Source organism: Suricata suricatta, chromosome 2, assembly GCF_006229205.1.
Source record: "Suricata suricatta isolate VVHF042 chromosome 2, meerkat_22Aug2017_6uvM2_HiC, whole genome shotgun sequence".
NCBI lineage: Eukaryota > Metazoa > Chordata > Mammalia > Carnivora > Herpestidae > Suricata > Suricata suricatta.
In genome coordinates, this window is record NC_043701.1 from 22,838,273 (window position 1) to 22,866,143 (window position 27,871).

At 57.3% G+C, this 27,871-nt stretch overlaps 1 protein-coding gene across 1 annotated transcript; it reads left to right on the forward strand.

Annotated features, from left to right (window-relative positions):
• The first annotated feature begins 1,437 nt into the window (after positions 1 to 1,437).
• On the forward strand, positions 1,438 to 27,576 carry KCP (kielin cysteine rich BMP regulator). The gene is made up of 40 exons (XM_029918071.1): positions 1,438 to 1,516; positions 4,101 to 4,267; positions 5,545 to 5,734; positions 5,817 to 5,893; positions 6,551 to 6,635; positions 8,428 to 8,510; positions 8,747 to 8,840; positions 9,717 to 9,799; positions 12,540 to 12,633; positions 12,740 to 12,819; positions 12,899 to 12,992; positions 13,324 to 13,409; positions 13,484 to 13,565; positions 13,797 to 13,949; positions 14,039 to 14,145; positions 14,223 to 14,316; positions 14,992 to 15,165; positions 15,300 to 15,382; positions 15,534 to 15,627; positions 15,724 to 15,912; positions 16,234 to 16,404; positions 18,370 to 18,546; positions 18,978 to 19,063; positions 19,322 to 19,412; positions 19,543 to 19,625; positions 19,730 to 19,823; positions 20,758 to 20,931; positions 21,155 to 21,237; positions 21,797 to 21,917; positions 22,843 to 22,922; positions 23,121 to 23,220; positions 23,702 to 23,790; positions 24,131 to 24,233; positions 24,322 to 24,464; positions 24,770 to 24,942; positions 25,024 to 25,135; positions 25,222 to 25,323; positions 26,059 to 26,223; positions 26,664 to 26,970; positions 27,126 to 27,576. Exons 1-40 carry the CDS (start codon positions 1,438 to 1,440, stop codon positions 27,374 to 27,376), a joined length of 4,893 nt encoding a protein of 1,630 aa, XP_029773931.1. The 3' UTR covers positions 27,377 to 27,576.
• Positions 27,577 to 27,871: the final 295 nt, after the last annotated feature.

The following is a 27,871-nucleotide window of genomic DNA, read 5'->3' on the forward strand; positions in this document are numbered from 1 at the left end:
ACACGTTCGCCATTGAAATTAAATGACTTGTCTGGGGTCACCTTGAGAAAGTCCCATCAGACCCAGGGTTTGGTCTAGCAACTCTCACCAGAGTCTGCTCTTAGCCTCTGCTCCATCCAGTCCCCCAGGGAACCTGCCTTATAACCTGCACAGTTTTTCTTTAACCTTGATGGGCCTGGAGCTGCCACTTCCTTGTTTCTGTTCTGGCCTGCTGGCCCTAGCTCCCCTCTGCTCCTGTGAGCCTAGCAACAGGCCTGCTGAAGCCAGGTCTAGGCATTGGCTCATGGCCGCCCCTCCCCCTACTGCCAATTTCTTAGGCCTCTTTAGGGGTTCACGCTCCTGTGGAGAGATGCTGCCCTCTCTTAAGGTGCATGGGGAGTGGGCTGGCAGGACCTTTAGTCCCTGCCTGGGCTTAGGGGGAAGGGTGGCTTCTGACTTGCTGGCCTTTACAGAGGGGAGGGGGAGGGAAACTGCTTTGGCAGGACTCATGGCTCCACCCTCAATGTCCCTTTGCCTGTGAGCTTGGGGCCCATCCCCACCTCCCCCTGCTTCCCAGCTGCATGAAGGAGTTTGTGGCCAGCTTTCCTCACTTCCTCCCTTTGGCCCCCTCTGCCTGCTGAGCCCAGGACCCAGCCCTGCCCCCAGTCCAGGCTCACCCTCCCACCCCCAGGCCTGACTTTAGGAACTGGAAAATCGGCAGGGACCAGCCAGCGAAGGGAGGCCTTGGCATTTGGGGCGAAGCCTGGGCTTACTGGAGGTGGCCAGGGGTGCTGAGTAGAGCCCAGGAAGGAAATGTACAGGCGGACAAAGGAGAAGGAAAGTGGGAGGCCTTGATCTCGGAGGCCAGGAGCAGTACCTGCTGCTGTTATTTGTTATTTACTGAGTACTTACCATGTGCCAACCACTACCTAAATTATTTATATCATCTCACTGCCAGTCTATAAAGTAGATAGTATAATCCTCAGTACAAACAGAGAAACTGAGGTACAGTTAGGGGCCTAAGGACACACGGATTTGGTTAAATAGGGTTTTGAATGCAGCCCAATCCTCTTCTCCTGTAAGCAAGAAAAAAGCTGAACTGGGAACCCAAGAGCAAATGGAAAGGGGGCAGGAAACCCAGCTGTCCTGGGGCCCCAGAGTGATAAATCTGTGTTTATTGTGCGGGTCTTTTCCAGGGATCATGTGCAGGAGCCGGTTCCAGCTTCCTGCGGGGCTGTGTCGGCTCTCCGCCTCACCTCTGAGCCAGGGCTGGGGTCAGGATGGAGCTGGGGTTCAGGCTCGAGGTGCCCATCAAGGAGGCAGGCGCGCCAGGCCGGATGACAGATTCCAGAAGCCCTCCCTGAACAAAGACTGGGTGGGAGGCGGCCTGGTGTGTCCCCACCCCGCCTCCCCCAGCGCCTGCTGAGCTGCGACCACAGACAGCGAGGCGGAGCGAGCATGGCGGGGCCCTGGGCCGCTCTGCTGCCCCTAGTCCTCCAGCTCACGAACGTGGCCGTGGCCTCGGTGACGGATGGAGGTAAGTCAGGGCGCTGAAGGCCTGGGAGCGGCCAGGAGGAGCCCCATGCCTTACTCAGCCCAGCCTGAGGGAAGGAGCTGCAGCCGGGCTGCCTCTCTCGACCGCCCGCCTCAGGGTGCGGGGCGCCTCTCCGGCCAGCCTCGGTCCTCCCCGTCGATGGAGCAGCCAGCAAGGGGGCGCGGCCCGGAGGCTGGGGCTGGGGTCCCAGAGGAGAGAGTGGGGGCATCCAGCAATGGCTGGAGAGGAATTCCTGCAGGCAGCGGTGGGGGAGAGGCTGCCCTGGAATCTGGGAGTCTGAAGTTAATTATTTGTCTTGAGAAAGTGGGGAAAAAGGAGGCCGGCTATGGGAGCTGACTTTGAGTCTGTGTCTGGCCTTCTCCTATGGGGGCAGGCAGGAACAGAGGGGTCAGTGCAAGGACTTGGCAGCCGGCTGGGGAGAGGGGAGCCCAGGACAGCTCCAGGGGGAGCAATCAGGCTCTTTAGAACAATCAGGAGCTCCTTCTGCTGGTCTCTCCAGACAAGGGACTGGTCCTGTCTTCCCTGAGGGAGACCCCACAGCCTCTCCGAGATTCCCTGACTCCCTTTTTGTGACTGCTTAAATAGGCCTGGAGGAGTGGCCTGAGAGGAGGGGTCACGCGGGTAGGGGTGTCAAGCTGGGATGGGGTGCAGCTAGGGTTGTAGATCATCTTCAACTGCCCTTCAGGGCACCAAGAAGAATGCTAGATACTGGAGCCTTAACAAGAGAGCTCGGTTAAACCCGGCAAGGGAGGAGGATGGGAATGTGCACAAGAGGTTTGGGTGCCAGCGTTTGTTGGGGCATCAGAACATGGATGCGGGGACTGGCAGGGCAGCCTGGCATTTGCAAAAGGTCACACTGAGACTTGCTGCTGGGAACCTTCAGATGTGTGACTTAGGTGGTACCAGAGAAGAGAGCAGGGGGAGGCAGGGACGTCAGCTCTGACTTCAGCCTCCTGAGTGGAAAGAGGGGAGAGGAGAAGAGGGAGGAATGGGTTGGGGACAACTTGGTGAGACCAGAGGTTGATGGGTTGGGGGGGACGAAAGAGGGAAGCTGAGCCCCAGATTTCTGAGTAGGTGGGATAGCATTAAACACACCAAGGAACTCAGGCCAAAGCAGGTTTGGAAGCAAGAAGACAACTTAGGTTTCACCCCCTGCTTGGGGTGTCAGGGCAAGGGAGTGGATGACACAGTCCCCAACTCACAAGACTAGTGTCTTCGAGAAACCCTTTTAGCCACCACCCCAGACCTGGCCTCATTAACGAGCTGCCTCTGTGGGAAAGACCCTCCTCTCTCCTCTCCCCTGCCCCCTTCAGCCTCTCCACTGCCCACCGCGACCCGGAAGAGCTATCTGGTCTGTGGGATGTCAGTGGAGTCAGCCTTTCCCTGCCTCATGGTTTTTACTTTCCCGACTGAAGGGGAGGGATTAGAGTGAGGTGAAAATGGCTGTCCAGCCTCAGACCTGAACTCAGAGGAACCCCCTTCTCTGACTTAGTGTCATCAAAAACCAGGGACAGGCTGTCTGTATTCAGCCTGGTGCCTTGGGAGCTAGTGGGGGCCCTGCCAACCCCTCCCCAAAACTCCTTGAGAAATTCAGCTAAGCTCCACCTTCTGCAGCTCACTCTGCCCAGTGTGGGGTCCTGCCTTCCAAATCATGCAGGGGAGGAGGGTCCCCCTGTGCCCCACCCCTGTCTCCCTGCCTACTCACCTGCCAGGGAAGGAGAAAAGGTCTGTGAGGGTGCTGGCGTGAAAGCGTGGAAGAAGACAGCCCTGGGTAGACCAGAGTGACCCAGACCAGCTTTCCCAAGTAGCAAGAACCTCTGTGTACAGAATATGGAGTCCCAAGGTGGGGTCCCCAGGCCCCTCTACCCCAGGCCTGGAAATAGTGGCAAGGCTGGGCATGGGGTGGGTGTGGAGCCGACGGAGCAGTTGCCCCTCCCTGTGCACATTCTCCAACAGCACTGCCCTTGCTGACAGGTGAGGACAGGCAGCTGGGGAGCGGGGGCGGGGGGGGGCAGGTCTGCTCACACCAGACTGGGCCCCTTGAAGCAGCCCCACCTTTCACGTGTCTGTCTCTCTCTCCTGCCCTGCAGCCTATGCTAGCCTCTGGGCCCTCCCAGCCTGACTTGTCAGCTCCCCTGGCTAACCCTAGCCAAGACCTTGGCCTGAGTAAAGATGGATGACCCTGACACGCTTCCCATGGCTGGGGACGCCTGCAGCGTCAGGGAGGCCACAGGGAGGCCCTGATCTAGACACTCCCCCTCGTATCCCCAGCAGGCCAGGGTGGCTGAGGCTGATACCTGACAGAGAGGTTCTTGCTACTTGCAAAAGCTGGTCTGGGTCACTTCTGTCCACTTTCTCCCTTCTCCTTGCACGCTTCCATTGCAGCACCCTCAGACCATATGGATGCAGACTATATCTCCTCCTCTGGAAGGTAGATGGGCAGGTGGACGAGGGTGGGGCACAGGGTGACCCTTCTTTACCTGCGTGGTTTGGAAGACAGGACCCAGGAAACCTTGCTAGGAAACCCCTCACCCACAGGCCCACCTTCGATGCTTGTACTCTTCAGGTGGGGACATCCTCCAGGAGCCCCCTGGCCTTGCTGACATCCAGGACTACCAGCAGCAGGCACCCTCCCAACCCTCATCCTGCGCTAAGGCTCCATGGGAGCAGTGGCGCCCCCTGCAGGAGCGACTGGAAAGGCTGGAGACCCAGATAATGGAACTCAGAGAGCAGGTAGGGCTGAAGGCAGGAGGGCTTGTGTGGGGGTGGGGGGTGGGGGTGGGGCAGGCCTTGTGTAGTGAGAGGAAAGAAGGGCTGGGCTTAAGTGGGGGGGACCCAGGAACTCTAAAATAGAGTTTTACTGATTTTTTAATGCCAGTTTTTTTGCTTTAATTATTATTTTTTAATGTTTTTTATTTATTTTTGAGAGACAGAGAGAGACAGTGTGAGCAGGAGAGGGTCAGAGAGAGAGGGAGATACAGACTCCGAAGCAGGCTCCAGGCTCTGAGCTAGCTGTCAGCACAGAGTCTGACTCGGGGCTTGAACCCACGAACCGTGAGATCATGACCTGAGCTGAAGTCGGACGCTTAACCGACTGAGCCACCAGGCACTCACTCCTCCTTTTTTATTTATATATTTAATCTTAGAGAAAGTGTGCAAGCAGGTGACAGGGGCAGAGGAAGAGAGAGAGAATCTCAAGCAGACTCCATGCTTGGTGTGGAGTCTGACTCCAGGCTTGCTCCCACAACCCCACGATCCTGACCTGAGCTGAAATCAAGAGTCTGACGCTTAACTGACTAAGCCATCCAAGCATCCTGAGTTTTATTTTAAACGTACATGGAGAAGTTCTTATATGAACAGTTCTTAACACTGATTCTTTCATATTAATGAAGAACCTCCAGTGTATTTGTTTTTTCAATAAAAAATTTTTTTAATGTTTTTTATTTTTGAGAGAGAGAGAGAGCGTGAGCCAGGGAGGGTCAGAGAGAGAAGGAGACACAGGATCTGAAGACAGTCTCCAGGCTCTGAGCTGGCTGTCAGCAGAGTCCAATGCGGGGCTTGATTCCACAAACTGTGAGATCATGACCTGAGCCAAAGTCGGATGCTTAACCGACTGAGCCACCCAGGCGCCCCAGTTTTTTCAATTTAGATTTTCATATTCTTTTGGTGCTTTACAAATACCATGGAGAAACTACTATGCATAAGGCATCACCAGGAAAGACTTTGGATGGATAAAGGACTTTAACTGCTGGAGAGAAGGGATTGGGTCCCCTTCTGTCCAAAGGAGAGGTCTGGGGGCCCCATGTTTCCCTGGGAGCCTGTCCAGACTCTGGGTCCCGAGAACTGTGTCTAAGCTGGATGCTGTGTGGAGGGCCCCCACCTCTCCCCTGGAACCCTCAGATTTCCTTCTCGTCCTGCTCAGTCTTCAGGCCCTACAAGTCTGTGGGATGTGTCAGGTCGCAGGGAGCTGAGCCAGGGCCCCCCACCTTCCCCTCTACTTCTTTCCCCAGAACAAAGAGCTGCAGGCGAGGGTGAGGCAGCTGGAGTCCTGTGAATGCCGCCCAGCTTCTCCCCGGTGCTGGGGGCTGGGGCGGGCCTGGCCCGAGGGTGCTCGTTGGGAGCCCGACCCCTGCACAGCCTGTGTCTGCCGGGATGGGGCCGTGCACTGTGACTCCAAGCCCGATCTGGCCCGTTGCCATGGTGAGTGCCACCCTGTCTCCCTGCCGGGACCACCTGAGAGATGGCCGAAAGTGCACGAGTGACAGCACTGTCTTCTCCCCAGGCTGCAGCCACGATGGTCAGACCTATGGCAATGGGGAGACCTTCTCCCCAGACGCTTGTACCACCTGTCACTGCTCGGTGAGTTCCTGTGACCTGCCTGGTTTATCCCATACTTCGTCCACCTTACCAGCTTCACTTAGCAACCAGTCACTGCGGCCTGGTGTGCTCACTTGTGCCCAATGTTATGTAATGGGGTCTGCCTGCCCCTCCCCCAAAGTCTTGCCACCAGTGAGTGGTTCTGGCTGATTCCAAGTGCCTCTATTATCTGGGGCCCCCAAGCCCCTCTGGTTTGGGCCTGGCAAGCAGCGGCACGGAGGGCAGCGAGGATGGAGCTGCTTGACTTCCTATATCGCCCCCTCTTCTGTGGATCCTCACTGTCCCTGCTCATCTGCCTGTCCCTGTCTTCTACCTGCCTGTTCTCCCTCACTCGGCTCCTCGTCCACATTCTTCCAGCCTTTCCATCCTCGCTCCTCCATTGAGGAAGCTCTCAGTTCCCTTCCTAGGATCTCTCCACTCTGGGAACTTGCTGGCACCTGGGAGAGATGCTTTCTGGGGCCAAGAGCAGCAGAGATGTTGGGAGTGGGGGTAGGATGGCTCTCTCTGCCCTCAGACCGAAGGTACCCATGTACCCTGAGCTGCCTCAACTTCTTGCTCCTCTGGTGTGTCCCAGCCTGGGGTGAGGTTGCAGGGGCAACAGCTCTGATGGCCGTGCAGCCACAGTCTCCTTCCCTGCAGGAAGGAACTGTAACTTGTACTCAGAAGCCATGCCCAAGAGGACCCTGCCCGGAGCCAGGAACATGCTGTCCTCACTGTGAGCCAGGTCAGCCTCCTGCCAGCCTCACCTCCTGCGCTCAGCCTGGGGCCCCCAGAGCCATGGTCTGCCACCTGCCACGTGCCCACCCACTCTGGCAGTAGTTAGAAGATTCACACCTGAAGCACAGTCAGCCTGGGACTGATCCAAAGGCTCTGTATGATCTTTCTCCTACCCTCAGGGAGATTCTAATCTAGTTGAGAAAATAAACAGATAGCTAATATAACACAAGATTTACGATCCAATCAAAGGTGGAACGTACAGAAGGGCACTATGTAGTTAGCTCCCAGATGCTCAGTGGTAACAGACTGCTGTAAGCCTTGCGTTTTGGACTTTCTTCTGTGAGCAATGGGGAGCCGTTGAAGGCTGCAGAGCCAGAGTATGGCTTTTTCAAAGGAATGTTTTAGGAATAATCATCTCATATGGGCTAGATGCAGACAGACCAGTTAGTGGGCTTGTACAGTAGTCATCTAGGCATGGAGCCAGGGATGGCGGTGGCTGCAGGGGGAGGGCTGTTTCTAAGAAATGGGCAGGAACTGGTGGGTTAGACCCCTAGCAATAGTGGGGAACTAGGAAGGCAATGGTGCCGGCGACATGAAGAGAACTGGGAGGAAATGGAGGCAGTGGCCCATGGGGTTGTCTGATTTAGCCTAAAAAATACAGGATGCCTTGTTAAATTTGAGTTTCACCTGGGCAACACATGCTTTTGTGGTTAAGTATGTCTCATGCAATATTTGGGACATACTTATACTAAAAAAGTATGGATTGTCTATGTGGAATACAAACTCAACTCAGCATCCTGTATTTCATGTGGCAGAATGTCGACTGATAGGGGCGGGGGGGGGGGCAGTCAGAGGCTCAGGAGACCAGTGAGGTCTGGACACATAGCCCAGGAGTCTTGGCCAGAGATGAGAAGTAGTATCTTGAGAGTTGACGGATCTCAAACAAAAGGGACACACACATTCACACACACACACACACACACACACACACACACATTTCAGGACATGTGGTGCCTCAAGGCCACTGCTAGCTTATATGATATCTTCAGTGAAATTTTTTAAAAGCACCCTTTCCTCAACACTTATATCTATTCTAAGATAGTGGAAATCTGATTACGTTTGAGTCAGGTGCTTTACTGCCATCTTCTGGGAAGTTGTAGTAAATACACAAACCTGTTTTTCGCCTGAATGGTGCCCTTTGATGTGGTTCCCTGGTGGGTGCTTTTGCTCTGGTACTCGGGTCTCTTACTTGGGGGCTTGGCCCTGGTTTTGCAGGCTGCCCTGGAGGCCACAGGGCTGGGGAAACATGGCAACCAGAGCCCTGTGTCATCTGCACCTGCCAGGTAAGGGAATCAGAGCCTTGCCCTGGCTGCCACGCACATCCCTGATGCTCGACCCGCAAACCCCAGGCCTGGCAGTGCCACGCCCGATCTGGGGACCAGACAGAGCTGCTGCTGCCACCCAGGCATCGAGGCCTGCAGCCTGCTAGGCCCCCTACGCCAGCAGAGTAACAGCTTGGGCAGTGGAGAGGGAGGGAGGGCTCAATGTCTGCCCTGCAGGCAGGGACCGTGCGGTGCCAGGGGCCCTCATGTGCAGAGCTCAACTGCCTGGAGAGCTACACCCCACCTGGGGAGTGCTGCCCTGTCTGCCGGCCAGGTGACCTCTCGCCCTACCCCTGCCCTGCCGTCCCCTCAGCCCCTGAGGGTCCGGTACCTACTTGGGGTCATGCCTTCCCTTGGGTGATGTCCATTCACCCTGCTCTCTGCTGACTGGCCTGTCATCCCGGCAACCCTCCCCAGGCTGTGAGTATGAGGGGCAGCCTTATGAAGAAGGGGCCCACTTCCTGTCCAGCTCCAACCCGTGCCTCCGATGCTCCTGCCTGGTGAGTCCCTGCCCACTTTGTCCAGGCCTTACCCCTCCATATACTCTCCCTGCTCCACCTTGGGTCACACCTGCTGCTCTTTCATCGCCTTGTATACCTTCCATGGCCTCGTGCCGCCGAGCCTCGCCCTCCATCCCGGTCCTGTGCCCCACCCCTCCAAGGATGTCTGACACTTGCCCACCCTGCCCTCTCTGAGAACCAGACTAGGTGGCTTTACCGCAATTGGTGCCTTACAGAGGAGCCTGGTTCGCTGTGTGCCCATCAACTGTCCACCCAGCCCCTGCCCTAAGCCAGTCCTGAGGCCTGGCCACTGCTGCCCGACCTGCCAAGGTGAGAGCCCTGACCCTGTCCCTTCCCTGGTAGAGCTCCAGGTGGGGATGTCACACCATTCCTTCAACTCCAGAGCCCATTCTGCTGGCTCGGCCCTGGGTGGGGACGAGGGGGTGGTCAGTGGGAAGCAGTGCCCGGCCAAGGCTGCTCTGGAGCTGAGGAGCCTGGGCTCAAATCCTGCCCTTGCCATTTCATAGCTGTGTGCCTCTGAGGGAGTTACTCTGTGCCTTGATTCTCCGTTTGTGAGGCGTGGATAATGCCGTTATATACCTTGATAAATGTGGAGCATTTTCATTAGCTATGTGCACGAAGACACGGGGTGGGACCTCCAGGCAGACCACTAGAGGGTGACACTGAGTCATACACCAATACTGTCGCAAAGGCAGTATTGGAAGCAGGTGCCAGGTACTGTGGAAACTCAGAGAAAAGACACCTAATCCAGCCTGGACACAGGAAGGAGAGCATCCTTATGAAGAGGGGGCCCACTTCCTAGCAGTTAGCTAGGTGAAGGGCGGAATAAGGCAGAGGGCATTCCAGGAAGAGAGGAGAGCTTGCACAAAGGCTCGGGGCTGACAGCCAGTGTGAGGTGGGTGTGTGGTAGGTGGGAAGGTGCAAAGATTCATGAATGGCCAAAGCTTGCAGTGAGAGTGAGGAGGGGCGAAGAGCTGGGGGGAGGTGGGCGTGGCCACACTGGGTCCTGGGAGGCCTTGCACCGGAAGCCCTCAGGAGTCTAGGCAGAGGCATGGCCTGGTCTGGTCTAGGCTCAGGAGTGAACCCCCAGGGGACAAGTGAAAGAGGGTTGGGGGCCGGCTGAAGCTGGTATCCAGGCTTCCTCCTACCAGGCTTCCTCTGTGTCCATCTTTACCTCAACCCCAGGCTGCACGGAAGGTGACTCTCGCTGGGAGCATGGCCAAGAGTGGACTGCCCCTGGGGACCCCTGCCGGATCTGCCAGTGCCTGGTGAGCCCCGCCGCTGCTCCCACAGCCCACACCCCCTCCCCATCCCCAGGCCAACCATACCCATTCCCTCATTTCACTGAGCACATCCCGTAGGCACTGGTGGGGGCGCGGGGGGAAGAGGTGGAGAAGACCTGATCCTGGGCGCTATGTGGGTGAGGATGGGGCTGTCCCCATCTGTGTGCCCAGTTCTGAGCATAGTAGGTGTGCAGCATGGGTTTGTGAATGAACTCAAAGAGCTTGCAAGTTCCAGAAGTGAGATAGGTCAGGATATGACAGGCAGCAGCAGCTCCAGGGAGAGAGAAATGCAAATTACCTCAAGACGTCTAGAACTGTGCTGTCGCATCTGTAACCACTGAGCCCTTGAAACGTAGCTGTCCGATTTAAGATGGGCTGAAGTGTACGATATATATGTGCAGTTTTAAAGACTTAGTACAAAAGAAAGGAACGTAAAACATGTTGTGGCTACTTTATGTTGTTTATATGTTAAAATAACGTTTGGGGGATGCCTGGGTGCCTCCATCGGTTAAGCAGCTGACCAGCTCAGGTCATGATTCCACGGTTGGAGGTTCATGGGTTCGAGCCCTGAGTTGGGCTCTGTATTGACAATGTGGAGCCTGCTTCGTATTCTCTGCCTCCCTTTCTCTCTGCCTCTCCCCTGCTGGTATTCTCTCTTTCAAAAATAAATAGGGGTGTGTGGGTGGCTCAGTCAGTTAAACATCCGACTTTGGCTCAGGTCATGATCTCGAGGTTCGTGAGTTTGAGCCCCACATTGGGCTCTGTGCTGACAGCTCAGAGCCTGGAGCCTGCTTTGGATTCTGTGTTACCCTCTCTGCCCCTCTTCAACTCATGCTCTGTCTCTCTCTCTCAAGAATAAATAACCATTAAAAATATTTTTTAATAAATAAGCATTTTTTGAAGTTTAAAAAAATAACTTTTGGATATATTGAGTTGGATGGAATATATATTATATTTTGAATATATGTATTGAAATTTTACTACTAGAGTAATTTAATTTATTTTATGTTTTTAAGAGAGAGAGAGAGAGAGAAAATGTGTATGGAAGCAGGGAAGAAGCAGAGAGAGGGAGAGAGAGAATCCCAAGCAGGCTCCATACCCAGCACAGAGCCTGACTCAGGGCTTGATCTCACGACCATGGGCTCATGATTCGACCCAAAACCAAGAATGAGACACTTAACTGACTGAGCCACCCAGACATCCCTACTAGAGAATTTAAAATGACTTGTGACTTTGTGTTATGTTTCTACTGGGCAACACAGATCTAGAAAAATCTTCATGGAAGGGGTGGTGTTTACCTAGGTCTTAAAGGGTGAGTAGAATTTAAGCAGAGAGACATGGGGAAAGACACTCCAGGTGCTATGAATGGAATGTTTGTCTCTCCCCCAAATTCATATGTTGAAATCCTAACCTCAAGGTGATGGTATTTAGACATGGGACCTTCGGGAGGCTCTGCCCTCATGAATGGGATTAGTGTCCTTGTAGAAGGGACCCCAAAGAGCTAGCTCCTCTCTGCCTTGTGAAAACACAATGAAAAGACAGGTGTCTAGGAACCTGGAAGCTGGTCCTTATCAGACACTGAATCTTCTGGCACCTCGATCTTGGACTTCCCAGCTGCCAGAACTGGGAGGTGGGAGGACTAAATTTCTGTTGTCTATAAGCCCCCTAGCCTGTGGGGTTTCATTGCAGCAACCCAAGGGGACTAAAACCCCAGGTGTAGGGAACAGTCAGGGCAAAGCTTGGGAGACAAAGGTGGGGACACGGAGGCCTCGTGTCCAGGCAGGGAACATCCTGAGAAGGGCTGTGTTTCGAGCCAGAGCCATCGAGCTTCCCGACAGCCTACCAAGGACTGAGGACTCCACCGCGGAGGACATGGGACCTCCACCCCCTTTGCAACCACGTGCTTCCCTTCTCTGTTCACATGGATCACCCTCCCAACACATGTGAGGAGAGTCACTGGCTGCCCACTTCCGGGACTGGACATAGTGAGCCCTGATGTAGATGTGAACTCAAAGGGCTGGGAACAGCCCTGATGACAGCTACTGTTTACTTGCCAGCTTCCAGAGGCGGATGTCACACCAGACACCGTATCTCACTTCATTCCCATGACAAGGCTGTGAAGACAAGACTGTTACTATCTTTTTATCAGATGGGCAAACTGAGTCACAGAGAGTGCCAGTAACCTGCTAGGTTATACATCTATATTACTTTCCTAGGGCCGCCATAACAAAGTACCACAAAGGGGTTGCCTTAAACAACAGAAATGGATCATCTTGTGCCTCAGGAGGTCTGAAGTCCAAGGTCACCGTGTTGGCAGGGCTGGTTCCTTCTGAGGGCTGTGAGAGGAATCTATTCCAGGTCTCTCTCCTGGCTTCTGGTCGTTTGCTAGCAATCCTTGGCATCCCTTGGCTTCTGCCTTCACCTTCACATGTTGCTGGTCTCTGTGACCAAATTTCCCCTTTTTATAAGGACACAGGTTTTGGAGGGGCCACCCCACTCCAGTGAGACCTCATCTTAACTAATTGTATATGCAACGACCCTGTTTCCCACTAGGCCGTGTTCTGAGGTGCTAAGGGTTAGGACTTCAACATATGAATTTGGTGTGGGGGGCACACCTCATCTCAGAACAACTTCTAGTAAGTGGATCACTGGGACTCGGCTGCCATTTCTGCCACCTGACGGAGCTCTAATGGCCCCTGCCCCTGCCCACTCTGCCCCCTCCCAGGAGGGCCGCATTCAGTGCCGCCAGCGAGAGTGTGCCAGCCTATGCCCATACCCTGCCCGGCCTCTTCCGGGCACCTGCTGCCCACTGTGTGATGGTGAGTCAGTGGGTGGAGCCCGGAGTGGGGGTTCAGAAAGCTCACCTGCACCCCAGCTCAGTCTCTCATGAAAACCAGGACTTTAAGTTGCCCTGTTTTCCAACAGGCTGCTTCCTAAATGGGCGAGAATACCACAGCGGAGAGCCTGTGGGCTCTGGGGACCCCTGCTCGCGCTGCCACTGTGCTGTGAGTGTGGCTGCCCGGCAGGGAGGGTCTGGCTTCTGGGCCTGCCTCCTGGATGCTGATCAGGCCCCCCTGTTGGCAGAACGGGAGTGTCCAGTGTGAGCCTCTGCCCTGCCCGCCCGTGCCCTGCAGACACCCAGGCAGGATCCCTGACCAGTGCTGCCCAGTCTGTGATGGTGAGCTGGGGACTCAAGTCACCAGGAGAAAGGCAAGCGCTGGCCCAAGAGAGGCTTGGGAGGGGGGTGGGGGCAGGCGTTTGGACCTATAGGCAGCTCCCTTGAACTGAAGTACAGGACAAGTCCTTGATAAGCCTAGGCTCCTGTCATCACAGGTGAGGGTCACGTTCTCACTTTCTCATGGCAAACTAGGCACCATGGTGGGGCCCTTGATCCTGGAGGTAGGGGAGGCTGGCTTTTCAGGGTGGGGGGCGGTGGATGCTTTGATGTGGCGTGAGGCTTCCCCATCAGCCTCCAGCCCTGCCCCCAGTCCCCCTGTCCTCCTGTCCAGGCTGTGAGTACCAGGGACACCAGTATCAGAGTGAGGAGATCTTCAGGCTGCAAGAAAGTGGGCGCTGCATCCGCTGCTCCTGCCAGGTAGGCAGTCACACCCTGTCACACCCCAGATCTGACTCACCCCTTGAGGACCTCTCACCCAGCATCCCTCCTAGGCTGGCGAGGTCTCCTGTGAGGAGCAGGAGTGCCCCGTTGCCCCCTGCACCCTGCCTGACTCTGGCCCCCAGCTCTGCCCAGGTATGTGTGGGGAGGGAGAGAAAGAGGAACAGCTTCGAGGGAAAGGTTCCAGCCGCTGAAGGTAGAGGGGTTCCTTCACAGGAAGGGGGGCACTGTCGGGTCCACCGACCATTCCCAGTGTGTGTTTAGAGGCCGCCATAGGCATGGCCAAGCCAAGGCCCTGTGGTCTGGGAAGGTCGGGGATGGCAGGAGGTGTCTCAGTTGCCATGGTGACAGCCCTTCTTGCTGCAGCCTGCGTGCTGGATGGAGAGGAGTTTGCTGAGGGCGTCCAGTGGGAGCCTGATGGGCAGCCCTGCACGGCCTGCTCCTGTCATGATGGCGTGCCCATGTGTGGGGCTGTGCTCTGCTCCCCAGCCCCCTGCCAGCACCCTACCCAGCTCCCTGGTGAGTGCTCCACCCTGCCCTGGCTTTCCCCCTCTGCTTCGTCTAGCCCACCCTGATCAGCTGGGCTCCGATCAATCTGCCTCACCCAGGTGCCTGCTGCCCCAGCTGTGAGAGCTGCACCTACCACGGCCAAGTGTATGCCAATGGGCAGAACTTCACAGATGCAGACAGCCCTTGCCATGCCTGCCGCTGCGAGGTACCACCCCAGGCCTGCTACTGCCCTGCTGAGCCCCGCCTGGAGCCCACCCCCATTGCCCTCTCCCCTGCTCCCAGGATGGGACTGTGAGGTGCTCCTTGGTTGACTGCCCTCCCACAACTTGTGCCAGACCCCAGAGGGGACCCAACCAGTGCTGCCCCAGGTGCCCAGGTATGTGCTGACTGCACCTGTCTGGCTTGGGGGCCCTAGAGCCAGCTCTCCCATGGCCCCACTGGCTCAACAGACAGCCTAGCAAGCAACGGCCTTCTGAATTGTTTTCAATCTGACACACCTGGGAACTTTCCAGAATCCACAGGGTATGGGTGGGAGGAAGAGTAGAGGTATGTTTATCCCTCGATGTTTTTATATGTTCCCTCCCTCCCATACTACATTTCCTCTTCCAGTACCCCCACCAGTCAGATATAGTTGTATGTCTATCTACAGCAGGTTCATGCCACAAACATTTGGGTCTGGCGTGCGGGAGGCTGGGTGCTGGGGTGCAATGTGAGCTGGTCCCTGCTCTGCCCTCCTGGAGAGTCTGTGCCAGAGTATGTGTCACAAACACAGGCACATTCATGCGTGAGCTCCTTGGCTGTTCACCCTCAGAGGCATACACACATGCATCCTGCAGGTAAATGGGTTCAAATACACATACCCATGCAAGCGCGTGCTCAGAGAGATACCCATGCCTGCACACCCAGACCCCTCTTCCATTCTCGCCACGTGCTTCCTCCTGGCATTTCCTCAGTGGCCCTGGACTCCAAGCATAGATGGGCTGTCAGCCCATCCCTAGAACTGTCAGTCCTTGCCCCCCACTCCTGCCCCTCCTCCTGCCCCAATGCTCAGACTGCATCCTGGAGGAGCAAGTATTTGTGGACGGCGAGAGTTTCTCCCACCCCCGGGACCCCTGCCAGGAGTGCCAGTGTCAGGAAGGCCGTGCCCGTTGCCAGCCTCGGGCCTGCCCCAGGGCCCCTTGTGCCCACCCACTGCCTGGTCCCTGCTGCCACAACAACTGCAATGGTGAGGTGGACACGATGGGGAAGGGGGTCTCCTGGGATGGCTCGGCCCCATCTGGGGGTTTTTAGGGCTGGAAGGGCACCCTACCCAGGGAGGAATGGTGCCCCTCCCAGGCCTACAGCTGCCCCCTCCCCCAGGCTGTGCCTTTGGCGGGAAAGAGTACCCTAATGGAGCAGACTTCCCCCACCCCTCTGATCCCTGCCGTCAGTGTCGCTGTCTGGTGAGTCTGTCACCTGGGTAAGAGGAGGCCAGGGGAGTAGAGGTGGGCCTTGGAAGACCAGGAGAGGTCCCCCAAGGTGGCAGTCAGGAAGAGTGGGGGTCTCCTCTGCCTCCCGCCACGAAGCGGGCCTGGCGTGATCCCACTGTTGCAGAGCGGAAGCGTGCAGTGCCTCGCCCGCCGCTGCCCACCGCTGCCCTGCGCAGAGCCCGTCCTGCTGCCCGGAGAGTGCTGCCCGCAGTGCCCGGGTAGGATGCGCACCCCTCGGGCACGGGAGAGGGGGGCGGGCGTTCGCAGCCTCCCCTAGGACGGCTGACGCCCTCTCACGCGCCCTCTCGCTGCAGCCACCTCCTCCGGTTGCCCGCGGCCGGGGGGCCGGGGCCCGGTCCGCCACCTGGAGCATTTCTCCCTGCCCGACGACCCCTGCCGCCGCTGCCTCTGCCTCGATGGTTCTGTGTCCTGCCAGCGGCTGCCCTGCGCACCTGCGCCCTGCTCCCACCCGCGCCAAGGGCCCTGTTGCCCCTCCTGCGACGGTAACTGGCTCCCGCTCCCGGCCTGGGCAGCACCCCGACCACCCCCGCCACCTGCTCCCTCCAACTCTGCCCCCAGCTTCCCCCTACCCTGTCCCCTCTTATTCCGTGTCCCCCTTTCTCCAGCACCTAACACTGCGCGACCCCAGTCTTCCCCTTCCTCCAAGCCCACCACTCCCACATCCGGGTTCTCACTAAGAATGTGGGGGGACTCGGCCCAGTTGGCAGGGCCAAGGAGGCCGTGACCCTGGCAGACAGCCACCACGACCTCCCCCCCACCCATCCGCCCCGCCACTGCTCCCGCCCTCCTCGCCCCCTCCCCAGGCTGCCTGTACCAGGGGAAGGAGTTTGCCAGCGGGGAGCGCTTCCCTTCGCCCACTGCCACCTGCCACGTCTGCCTCTGCTGGGAGGGCAGCGTCAGCTGCAAGCCCAGGGCCTGCGCGCCTGCTCAGTGCCCCTTCCCGGCCAGGGGTGACTGCTGCCCTGCCTGTGATGGTGAGGGGCAGGGGGCTGTGGGGACGGGGGGGGCTGGGAAGGCTGGGTCAGCGTGATCTCTACTGCCCTAGAGTGGGTCCCTGATACCTGTCACAGTCACAAAAAACCCTGGACTAAAACCTGGAGTTTCTCCTACTGCTAATGCTGTTTGCCTCTGGGACCCCAGACAAGTTACATAACCTCTCTGGGCCTAATTTTTCTTACTTAAAAATAAATTTTTAAACTGTGTATTTTTGTAAAATACATATAACATAAAATTTACTACTTTGATCACTTAGAAAACATTTTTAAATGTTTTTTCACTCTTGAGAGACAGGGCACCAGTGGGGGAGGGTCAGAGAGAGAGGGAGACACAGGATCCGAAGCAGGCTCCAGGCTCTGAGCTGTCAGCACAGAGCTCGATGTGGGTCTCAAACCTACAGACTGTGAGATCATAACCTGAGCCAAAGTCGGATGCCCAACCGACTGAGCCACCCAGGAGCCCCTACTTTAACTATTTTTAAGTGTAACTCTAATTGTAGCTCCTGTAAAAAAAGAGAGGGTTGAGCAGGACCCACCCAGTTCCCCAGTCTTTGGTCACCCTTGTACTATCTTAGCAACATTTGCTACATACCCTCTCGCACCTATAATTTTATTTAGTTAACTGTTTTTCTTCAATTAACCTTTTATTTTATTTAAAAAAATTTTTAATGTTTATTTAGTTTTTTTTGAGAGAGAGAGAGAGTGAACCAGGGAGGGGCAGAGAAAGAGGGAGACACAGAATCCGAAGCAGCCTCCAGGCTCCGAGCCGTCAGCACAGAGCCCAACACGGGGCTCAAACCCACCAACTTTTGAGATCATGATGAGTCGATGTCGGACACTCAACGGATTGAGTCACCCAGGCGCTCCATCTTTTTATTTTTAAATCTATTTACAAAGAAGTCTTCATATCATACTATAAATGAATTAGATTTTCCAGGAATGAAGATTATCCTAATTATTAATACAGTTAAAAATAGAACGTTAAATCTGAGTCAGATATTTTTGCCTGTCAAGGCTTTGAGACTGAGACTCACCCCCTCCTTTTTCTGTTAAGACTTTGTTTCTTTACAGCAGTTTTAAGTTTACAGCAAGAGGGAGAGGAAGGTACTGAGATTTCCCATGTGCTCCCTGCCCCCACACATGCACCACCCCACTCCTTATCAATGTCCCCCACCAGGGACTTGATGTGGTTGCTATTGATGAGTCTACACTGACACCTCATTATCATCCGAAGCGCCCTCTCTTTTTAAAAAAGAAGGTTAGGGGTGCCTGGGTGGCTCAGTCGCTTGAGCAGTTAACTTTGGTTCAGGTCATGATCTTACGGTTTGTGGGTTCGAGCCCCGCGTCAAGCTCTGCACTGACAGCTCAGAGCCTGGAGCCCACTTCAGATTCTGTGTGTGTGTGTGTGTCTCTCTGCCCCTCTGCTACTCACACTCTGTTTCTCAAACATGAATAAAAGTTAAAAAAAAATAAAATAAATAAATAAAATAAAAATTAAAAAGGTCAGCAAGTGTCAGAGAGCTTCCTGCTACCCACCCTGGGATCCCCTTCTCATCCCTGATTAATCAGAGGGCTTGGAGGAAGTTTGGAAAGAGGTTACCCTGATCAGTGTCTCCTAAGGAATCCCAGGCTATTTCCAGCTCTCCCCAGGTTGGGAAAATCTGTACCTTCTGGCTGGCCTTCGGCCTGACCTAACTCTAGGGACAGACTCTGTGTAGGTCTTTCCAGATAGATTACAGGCTGAAAGGGGAAAGTTTGCCCTTTGGCCCGTGCCCCCATCCCAGGCTCCTTGGCCCCCCTTCTCCGGCTGGGATTGAGCCTTCCCCTCGCCCCCAGTTGCTGTGTCTTTGCGGCCTCAACTGAAGCCCAAATTCAGAACCGGAGGGCTGCTCACCTCTCACCCTCTCTGCCCCCTGCCCTGCCCCTCCCTGCCCTCTCTCGAAGGTTGCGAGTATCTAGGGGAGTCCTACCTGAGTGGCCAGGAGTTCCCAGATCCCCGAGAGCCCTGCAGTGTGTGTACCTGCCTCGGAGGCTTCGTGACCTGTGGCCGCCAGCCCTGTGAGCCTCTGGGCTGCAGCGACCCGCTCACCCCGGCTGGACACTGCTGCCCGACCTGCCAGGGTAGGACAGCACCTGCCCTCGCTGCCCCTTCTGGAGCCCCCAGGGGCCCAGAGCCGCCTGGTCTCACCACCATCACCACACAGCAAACCCACACCCTGTGCTTTCCTCCCACCCCTCACGCAGGCTCCATGCCCTGCTGTCAGTCCCCACTGTCTCCTCAAACTGACTGTTGCCCTCGTCAAATAACTGGTCCTTGTGCTTCCAGAACTTACCGCTCTTAAATTATCTGGTCGCCTTCCTAAAATGTCACATGACCAGATTCAAACCCATTCGATGGCTCCCATGCCCCCGAGTGACCAGTCACGAGGGGCAGCCTCCCTCCCTCCTGGCCTCCCTTTGCCTGTGATCCTGAGCCCAGCCTGTCTCTTGCCTTCAGTTCCGGGTGTGCCCATGCCTCACATGCGCTTTCATTACATTTCCTGCTCTGCCAGGATGCCTCTATCATGGGGTCACCGTGGCCCCTGGAGAGACCCTTCCTGACCCACTGGACCCCAGCTGCTCCCTCTGCACCTGCCAGGTGAGGTGGCCTTCTGGGAACATGGTAACCTTCGTCCCTGGATCCTCCTCTCTGGCCCGGAAGAGCTGGTCTCCTCCACCCAGATCTCCCGGGGTACCATCTAGCAGAAGAGGATTGGATTCGGTATCCTGGGCCAAGGGAGGGAGGCTTGAGCCTGCCAGGCTCAATATGGGCATCCTACCATGGGGCGGCATGTAGCCTGGTTTGAGCTTGCGATGACATGGAGTCGAGAAGTAACAACTGACCTCTCTCCCCCAGGAAGGTTCCATGCACTGCTGGAAGAAACCATGTCCCGAAGCTCTCTGCGCCCAGCCCTCTCCAGGACCCTGCTTCTGCCCTGTTTGCCACAGTGAGCTGCTTTCCATGTGCCCCAGCCCCCCTGCTTGTCCCTACCCCTCCCTGCTCTTTCTGTCAGGCCTGAGTGAGGCTGGACGGGGCAAGGTGGCACAGCTCTCACCCAAGAAAGGTGTTTCCCGCAGGCTGCCTCATGCAGGGCCAGGAGCACCAGGATGGCGAAGAGTTTGAGGGGCCCCCAGGCAGCTGTGAGTGGTGCCGTTGTCAGGTAGGGTAGAGAGGGGGTGGAGGGGGCTGGAGCAGGGGCCAGGTCACCACGCCTCCGGGGCACCTGGCCGAGAGCGCGAGTCACTGACCCTGCATCTCCCACAGGCCGGCCAGGTCAGCTGTGTGCCGCTGCAGTGCCCGCCTCTGTTCTGCCCCCTCCAGGTCACAGAGCAGGGCAGCTGCTGCCCTCGCTGCAGAGGTACGCCCCGCCCCCCGCGGCTCCCCCCACCCCCTCCTTAGCTTTCCTCAGCCTCCCCCCTCCCTGACCACACACCCTGCCCTCCCGCACCCTGGCCCTTAAGCTCTCATCCTGGCAGGTCTTCAGTTCTTCCTGCCCCTCTGTGCGCCCCCCCCCCCGCCCCTGGCCTGCTCAGACCACACCCCCTCACACCAACACCTTCCTGATCCCATTATTCATCATCATCATCATCATAACATTTGATGAGCACATACCATGTGCCAGATTCTGAGCTCGGCACTTAACCCTATCTCATTAATCCACACACAGTCACATATGTATTATTCTCATTCCCATTTTATAGATGAGAAAACTGAGGTACAAAGAGATAACATAACATGCCTATGATCACGCAGCTAGTAGGTGGAAGTCAGGATTGGCATCTAAGCAATCTGGTTCTAGAACACGAGCCTTTTTTAGGCTGCCTCACCCCATACGCTGCTCAACAGGGTGTAGCTTCTACAGAACTGTCACAGCATCCCGTGTGCCCTTGAGGTAGGCAGGACAGATGAAATCCCCATTTAACCAGGGAGGAGACTGAGGCTTGGAGAGACTGTTACCTTGGCCACATGGTTAGTGATGGAGCCTGTCATTCATCTCACATGCATTTATTACATGCCTGTTGCATGCCAGGTTCTGTTGCTGGTGCCAGGCTACAACCAGCAGCGGCTGCTGCTTGCCACTTGGGCAAGCAAGCAGGCGTGGGATGGGATAGGAATCCAGGTGCTCTCCCGTCCACCAGACACCAGCACTGCCCCAGGCCATCTTCCCACCATGTCCCTCTAGACCCCCCCTCCTGGCACGCACCTGCCCTGCTGACCACCCAGGGTGGGGGGACAGGGGCATATGTGGAGAACCAAGACTCAGAGCTCATCCCTGCTCACCTGGGACACAGGCTGCCTGGCTCACGGGGAGGAGCACCCTGAAGGCAGTAGCTGGGTGCACCCCAAAAGCCCCTGCTCCTCCTGCATGTGTCATGAGGGCATCGTCACCTGTGCCCGCGTCCAGTGTGTCAGCTCCTGTGCCCAGCCCCACCAAGGGCTCGGTGACTGCTGCCCTCGCTGCTCTGGTACCGGGAGCCTGGGGCCGGGTGGGGGAGGGCAGGGAGGCAGCACCGGGTCAGCTTCTCTCCAGGCTGGGGGGCAGAGACAGGCTGCTCCAGGAGAAGTGACCCTCCCCATTCTTGCACACACCCCAATCCCTGGAGTTGGGGGGGGCACTGTAGGGGCAGAGAACCCCACCCCCGAGCATTCTTGCCAGCCTGAGGGCTCCCTGGCCCTGTTCTGCCCCAGACTGTGAACATGAAGGCCGGAAGTATGAGCCAGGGGAAAGCTTCCAGCCTGGGGCAGACCCGTGCGAAGTGTGCATCTGTGAGGTGGGTGAGGGCAATGCTGAGGGGCTGGGCACCACAAATGGGGCAGCCCGGATGCCATGGGGAGCCAGCAGCAGGCGGATCAGAGATAGGAACGTGCCCCCTGGGGCCAGGACAGGTGCTGAGTGGGCTGGGGGCAGGGGGCAGGCCCTCCTGGCTGGGGTTTAGAGCAGGTGGGTATGGGAGGTAGGGGGAGACACCTGGGAAGGGCTTGGGGGGCATGTTAGGGAATTCCACTTGAAAGTAATGACTGACATCCTTTGTCCGGAGACTTGGCAGGGCAGGGAGGAGGATGGCATGAGAGTGCAGGGGGTCCACAGTCATATAAAGTTCAGGCCCAAGTAACTGGAAGGAGAAAGGGACATCATCTCTGGAGACTAGGGCATGGGGTGAGGAGCAGTGGGGAGACGTGGAGTCTCTGCAGACCGGAGTGTAACCTGCCCAAGGTACACCCAGGAGGAGGTGCAGCAGGCCGACGGGAGGGCTTGGAGTCCAGGGAAAGAGGGTGGCTCTTGGCTTTCAGGGCCGGGGACCCACTCCCTTTGCTCACTCATTTTTGTAGCTGCAACCTGAGGGCGCCCCCAGACTTCAGTGTCATCGACGGCAGTGTCCCAGCCTGGTGGGCTGTCCCACCAGCCAGCTCCTGCCCCCTGGGCCACAGCACTGCTGCCCCACCTGTGCCCGTGAGTCCCTGGGTATGGGGGTAGGTAAGAGGGTAGGACTGCCTATCCAGAGAGACACTGGAAGAGCCAGCTGCTCTCCTCGACAGTTCCTGCACCCACCCTTTTTTGAGTCCAACTATTCTGGAAGCCCTGGCTGGGGAAGCCTGCACCTCTCCTCAATCCCGCTGGGGGAACTGGGAAAGCTGGTAGGGATCCCTGGACTCTGAAGCCAGGTGCAATTTGTGAAGCATCTTGCCCAGCAGGTGGCGCTGTGGGATGGGCGTTTCGCAGGTTGCTGGCTTCTTGAGAGCAGTAATGTGAGGCCAGAGGGACTGCAGAGATATTCTTATCAACGCTTGTGAGCATGTGCCTCAGGGAGAGAAAAGGACTAACACTTATTAAGCATCTACTGTATGCCGTACCCTGGACTTGGTGCTGTTAATAAACACTATCTCATTTAATTCTCATTTACCCAGGGAGCAGTATTATTATTCCCTTTTACAGATGAAAAAACTGAGATTCAGAGAGATTGATTAGTCTGCCCAAAATGGCCCAGTCACTGAATGCCGAAGCCAAGATTAGAAACTGGAGTACCTACCTGGTTCTCTGTGCTTCCTTGTGCTGTTTTGGCCAGGCATTATAAAAGGAAATAGGAGAAAGAGCAGGCGAGGTAGGCAGTCTGAGGTCCTTAGTGACTTTAGGCTGAGGAAGCGACACCCTGTCCACTCCCAGGTCCTCCACCCTGGTAGTCTGCAAAGTCCTTTTTAAAAAGCCCCAGCTTTTCTTTGCTGACCCAAGAGGAAGGAGGACTCATGCTCTTGCATTCAAGGTGCTCAGGATTATGGGTATGCCCCAGCCCTAGGAAGTCTGGGGACACTGCAGGTAAGTGGGCTTTTGCCACCCACTTCCCCTCTCCACCCCCAACACTGAATTATTGTCTTCACAGAGGCACTGAGTAACTGCACAGAGGGCCTGATGGGGTCTGAGGTGGCCCCGGCGGACCCTTGCTACACCTGCCAGTGCCAGGTGAGCCCCCTGCCCTGGGGACTCCCAGAGCCCTCGCTTCATCCTCCTCTGTGCGCTGGGCCGCAGCTTGTCTCCTGCAGCAGCTCCGGGCTCCCCGCTCACCCCGACACGCATCCGCATATCTTGAATATCATATCTGGCCCACAGCCTGCTTCCTCCGTTTTTCTCTACTGATGGTGTTCATGTGCCCTTCCGCAGGACCTGACGTGGCTCTGCATTCACCGGCCCTGTCCTGAGCTCAGCTGTCCCTCATCGGAGCGCCACACCCCCCCTGGGAGCTGCTGCCCCATGTGCCAAGGTAAGTGCCTTGACCTGCATCCTCTGAGCATGAGCCCAGGGGGGAGACAGGAAGGGTGGCATCCAAATGCTAAGCGGGCAACCTGAGGTCTATACTTCAAATGCAGGCTTCTTTCTCTTGTGGAAATGAAAGGTCATTCACTGGGGTCCAGAAGGCAGAGGGAAGCAGAGAATGAAATCTGGATTCTCAAAGCCTGACCTGAGGCTTGTCAGTGGGCTCAGAGGACCCAGGCCCATTGCATAGGCATTGTGTTGAACTGGCAGCCGGCTCACGGGAAGGTTCCAGCCTCCAAGTCTTTGGGCTTCCAGGACCCTTTCCACTTCCCAAGCACTGGTTGTAGGGTCTGCCATCTAGAAGGTCATCTGGGTACCAGTTGCAGAAATTGACACCGTCAGGGTGCTGGCGGAATGGCACGGATCTTCAGGGTGAGCTCCAGGGAGGAGGATGTTGTGCTCCCCCATCCTTGGTTTTTCCTCCTCAGAATGTGTGGTGGAGGCCGAGGGCCGGAGAGTAGCAGATGGAGAGAGCTGGCAGGACCCTGGCAACGCCTGCATTACTTGCACCTGCTATGTGAGCTGGGGCTGGGTGAGGGGGCAGGTACCCAGTGGGGTGGAGGACCTTACAGATGGATAAAGGGAGGAGTCTCAGGACACTCGACCAGTGAATATGGGGCCCTTGAGGTAATTAGAAAAAGGCGCTCCCTCTGGGTGAGAGTGGGCAGTGGCATCCCTGTGCTGGGGCAAGGAACTAAGGGCTGGATTTCATCCCCCACTTGAACATGAAATGGGTGTTCTTGTGGGGCAGAGAAGGGGCTGCTGCCTCAGGCTGTGACCCAGAGTTGCCCAGAAGTGTGAGGCCAGGGACCCCAGGTCCTACAGGAAGTCCCTAGAGCAATGACATCTGTCCTCAGCGGGGCCACGTGGAGTGCCACCTGGAGGAGTGCCCCACCCTCTCCTGCCCCCAGGGCTGGGCGAAGGTGCGAGAGGCTGGCAGCTGCTGTGAGCGATGCCAAGGTGCCAGCCAGAACGATGGGAGTTGGGGACGAACGAGACCCGGTGTGAGGGACGGGCAGTTGACCCTACCCCGCTCCTGTCCCCTCAGCCTCTGCCCAGTCGTGCGAGCACGAGGGCCGGGCGGTGGCCTCCGGAGAGCGCTGGGCCGTGGACGTTTGCACCACTTGCTCCTGCGTGGCAGGCACCGTGCGCTGCCAGAGCCAGCGCTGCCCGCCGCTCTCCTGTGGCCCCGTGAGTGCCGCGTCTTGGTAGGTGGGGTGAGTGGGCACGTGGCACCGCCTTCCCGGTAAGACCCCGCGGGAGGAAGGCGGCAGGGCCTGGGTAGCAGCCTTGGCTAGGGGCCTGGCGGGGGGTGGGGCGGGGGCGGGCGAAAACCCCGCGGCGGTGCAGTTCCAGGCTCGGCCACAAGGCGGTGCCCTGAGCCCGCTCGCGGTGAGCAGGGGAGATTCCCGGGGGATCCTGGGTCCCAGGGGAGGCCCTGCGAGGGGCACCGCCGGGAGGGCGATGTGTCTGACGGGATCTGGGGCTGAGGCCAGGACGAGGCCCCCGCCCTGAGTCCCGGCAGCTGCTGCCCCCGCTGCCTGCCGCGACCCGCCTCCTGCATGGCCTTCGGAGACCCTCATTACCGAACATTCGACGGCCGCCTGCTGCACTTCCAGGGCAGCTGCAGCTATGTGCTGGCCAAGGACTGCCGCGGAGGGGACTTCAGGTGCGCAGCCCCCTCTGCCTTCTCCCTAACTCCCTACACCTGTCCCTGCTGATCCGTGCACCTGGGCCTCTCACGCCGCAGCGTGCACGTGACCAATGATAACCGGGGCCGGAGGGGTGTGGCCTGGACCCAGGAGGTGGCGGTGCTGCTGGGAGACGTGGCCGTGCGGCTGCTGCAGGGCAGAGAGGTCACGGTGAGCAAAGCTGAGGACTCGGGGATGGTTGGTCCCGTGCTTTCCGCTGTCCCGACGTCGCCCCTCTTTCTGCCTCCCTCCTCCAGGTGGACGGGCGCCCGGTGGCCCTGCCCTTTCTGCAGGAGCCGCTGCTGTACGTGGAGCTACGGAGACGCACCGTGATCCTGCATGCCCAGCCCGGGCTCCAGGTGCGGCTCAGGCCCGATGGGGGTGTGGGGGCCTTGGGCCTGTTCTGGCGTCTGTCTGTAGAGGGAGTGGGAATACCAGTCAGGTCCAGGGCCAAATCAGGCCGGTGAGGTCAGAAAGGCCTGCTGGATTCTGAGGGGAGGAGAGGAATCATGGTCTGAGACCTTGGGTGCAGTGAAGGGACTTCTGAGCCTACTCAAGCCAGTACCAACCCTCTCTGGGCCTGTTTTCTTATTGATAAAAAGGGGAAACAAGTCAGGGGCTGTCAACTATTGTCTCCTAGGAGGTTTCTGAAATTCCTTCCTAATCCCATGTCCAAGGGTAAATTTCTCCCTGTCTTCCGCAAAAAGTACAATTTGTATTCATAAAACAAGTCTTGTCTACACTTCTGATCTGGACCCTAATTGTGCTTCATCCTCTCTAAGGCCCTAACGCCGATGAGAAAGTGAATCTCAGAAGCATTTCACCAGGGGGCCCAGTTCAGGGGTGCCCACGGGAGAAGGTGCCCTCCTGCCAGGGCTGTGGGCAGCTCTTCATGTCTTCTGTGCCCAGGACTCACACAGCATGTGCCTTCTTGGCTTTGGCCAGGGCAGCCTCCTCGCCATGGGGGGCCTCTACCCACCCATTCTTCTGCCCACGGCATGGAATGTGCTGGCAGTGCATGGGGCCAGGACGGACCTTGGGCTTCTTGGGGTCCCTACCTTTCTCCACTCCCCAATGCCAGCCTCTCTGCACAGGTGCTGTGGGATGGGCAGTCTCAGGTGGAGGTGAGCGTGCCCAGTTCCTACCGGGGCCACATGTGTGGGCTCTGTGGGGACTTCAATGGCTTTGCCCAGGATGATCTGCAGGGCCCTGATGGGGTGCTCCTGCCCACAGAGGCTGCATTTGGGAATAGCTGGCAGGTGAGTGGCCCAGGGGCTGGGTGGCTGAGGGAGGCACAGTTAGGTGCGAGTCATAGAGCAGCCCTCTTATACGGAAAGGGGGGTGGCACCAGATGGGCTTTGCAGCTTCAGGGTGATTTGGGGGTTTCTTGCCTGTCATGGTGCTGGGAATGGCAGGGTGGCCTGTTGAATGGGGTCTCATCATCCGAATCCGCAAGCCCTGCCTTGTCATTCACTGGCCGTGTGACCTTGGATAAGTCACTTAACCTGCTCTGGGCCTTGGCTTGTCCATCTGTAAAATGGGGACAAGGAGGAAGTAGCTGGTGCTTTGTTTGCTATTCTTGTAGGGATGTTTTTGGAGCAAAACCAAAATATTTAGTGGAAAGTATTTTGAAAAATGTAGCACACAAAGGTCAGCCGCCAGTGGATGCTGTCACATCAGGGTCACTCTTGCCACGTAGGTCCCAGAAGGGCCAGGCCCTAGTCGGACATGTGCCAAGGGCCACGAGGTGGATCCCTGCAGGGCAGCAGGTTACCGTGCCCGGCGTGAGGCCAATGCCCGGTGTGGGGTGCTGAAGTCCTCCCCGTTCAGTCGCTGCCATGCCGTGGTCCCACCAGAGCCCTTCTTTGCTGCCTGCGTGTATGACCTATGTGCTTGTGGCCCCGGCTCTTTGGCTGACACCTGCCTCTGTGATGCCCTGGAAGCCTATGCCAGCCACTGTCGCCGGGCAGGGGTGACGCCTGCCTGGCGGGGCCCCACACTCTGTGGTGAGGGGGCAATGCCCAGCGCGAGTTGGGGAAGAGGGAGGCACAAAGGGCTCAGATGTGGCTGGGGTATGTTCAGGGAGGGCTGTAGGGGTGAGCAGGGCCACTTGAGCACTGCCAGGGTGCCCCTGTGACCCTGCCTTCCACTCCCCCTGCAGTGGTGGGCTGCCCCCTGGACCGCGGCTTTGTGTTCGATGAGTGTGGCCCGCCCTGTCCCCGCACCTGCTTCAACCAGCACATCCCCCTGGGGGAGCTGGCTGCCCACTGTGTGAGGCCCTGTGTTCCCGGCTGCCAATGCCCGGCAGGCCTGGTGGAGCACGAGGCCCACTGTATCTCACCTGAGGCCTGCCCCCCAGTCCAGCTCACTGGGGACCAGCCACCCAGACCTCTGCCCAGCCCTGGCCAGTAGCCCCAGGGGGCACCCTGAGCCAGGATGGCACCAGGACTCATCAGGTCAGAAGCCTCCCCTTCAAGAACAGCTCCCACCCTGGCCAGAGCCATGGAAAGAGTGCCCCACCCAGGCACTGGTGGGAGCCCGGGCCTGTGTCCCACAAAGACTTCCCAGTGTTCAATCAGAAGCAGTAAAATTGGGGCCTCTCCTACAGCTTACTTGTGTGTATGTGTGTTTTCTCTTGGTGCTGGGATGGTGGCTGCTTGGAACATGGGGTGTAGTGGTCAGCGTCCCCAGAATCAGAGAGGTGGCAGCTGTAAGAGCTGAGCCCTCACTTCTTGCACCTGCCTGGGCTGCCCCCACCTACCAGCCCTGGCATTGCCTGGGAAACCCTGCAATGGAAGGAAGGAGGACCGAGGTATCCTGGTCCCAACTCTGTGCTCACACTATGTCACAAGCGTAACCCTGGGCTCCCACATTGGTACCTCTGTAAGGGGCTCAGTTTCCCTACAC

What these genes read in the sequence shown, in the direction of transcription:
- KCP (XM_029918071.1), top strand. Translation starts at nt 1,438, where the DNA reads ATGGCGGGGCCCTGGGCCGCTCTGCTGCCCCTAGTCCTCCAGCTCACG. An exon ending in CTGTCCTCACTGTGAGCCAG is followed by an intron (nt 6,636 to 8,427) that starts GTCAGCCTCCTG and finishes AACCCTCCCCAG; the next exon opens with GCTGTGAGTATGAGGGGCAG. An exon ending in CTGCTGCCCCATGTGCCAAG is followed by an intron (nt 23,221 to 23,701) that starts GTAAGTGCCTTG and finishes TTTCCTCCTCAG; the next exon opens with AATGTGTGGTGGAGGCCGAG.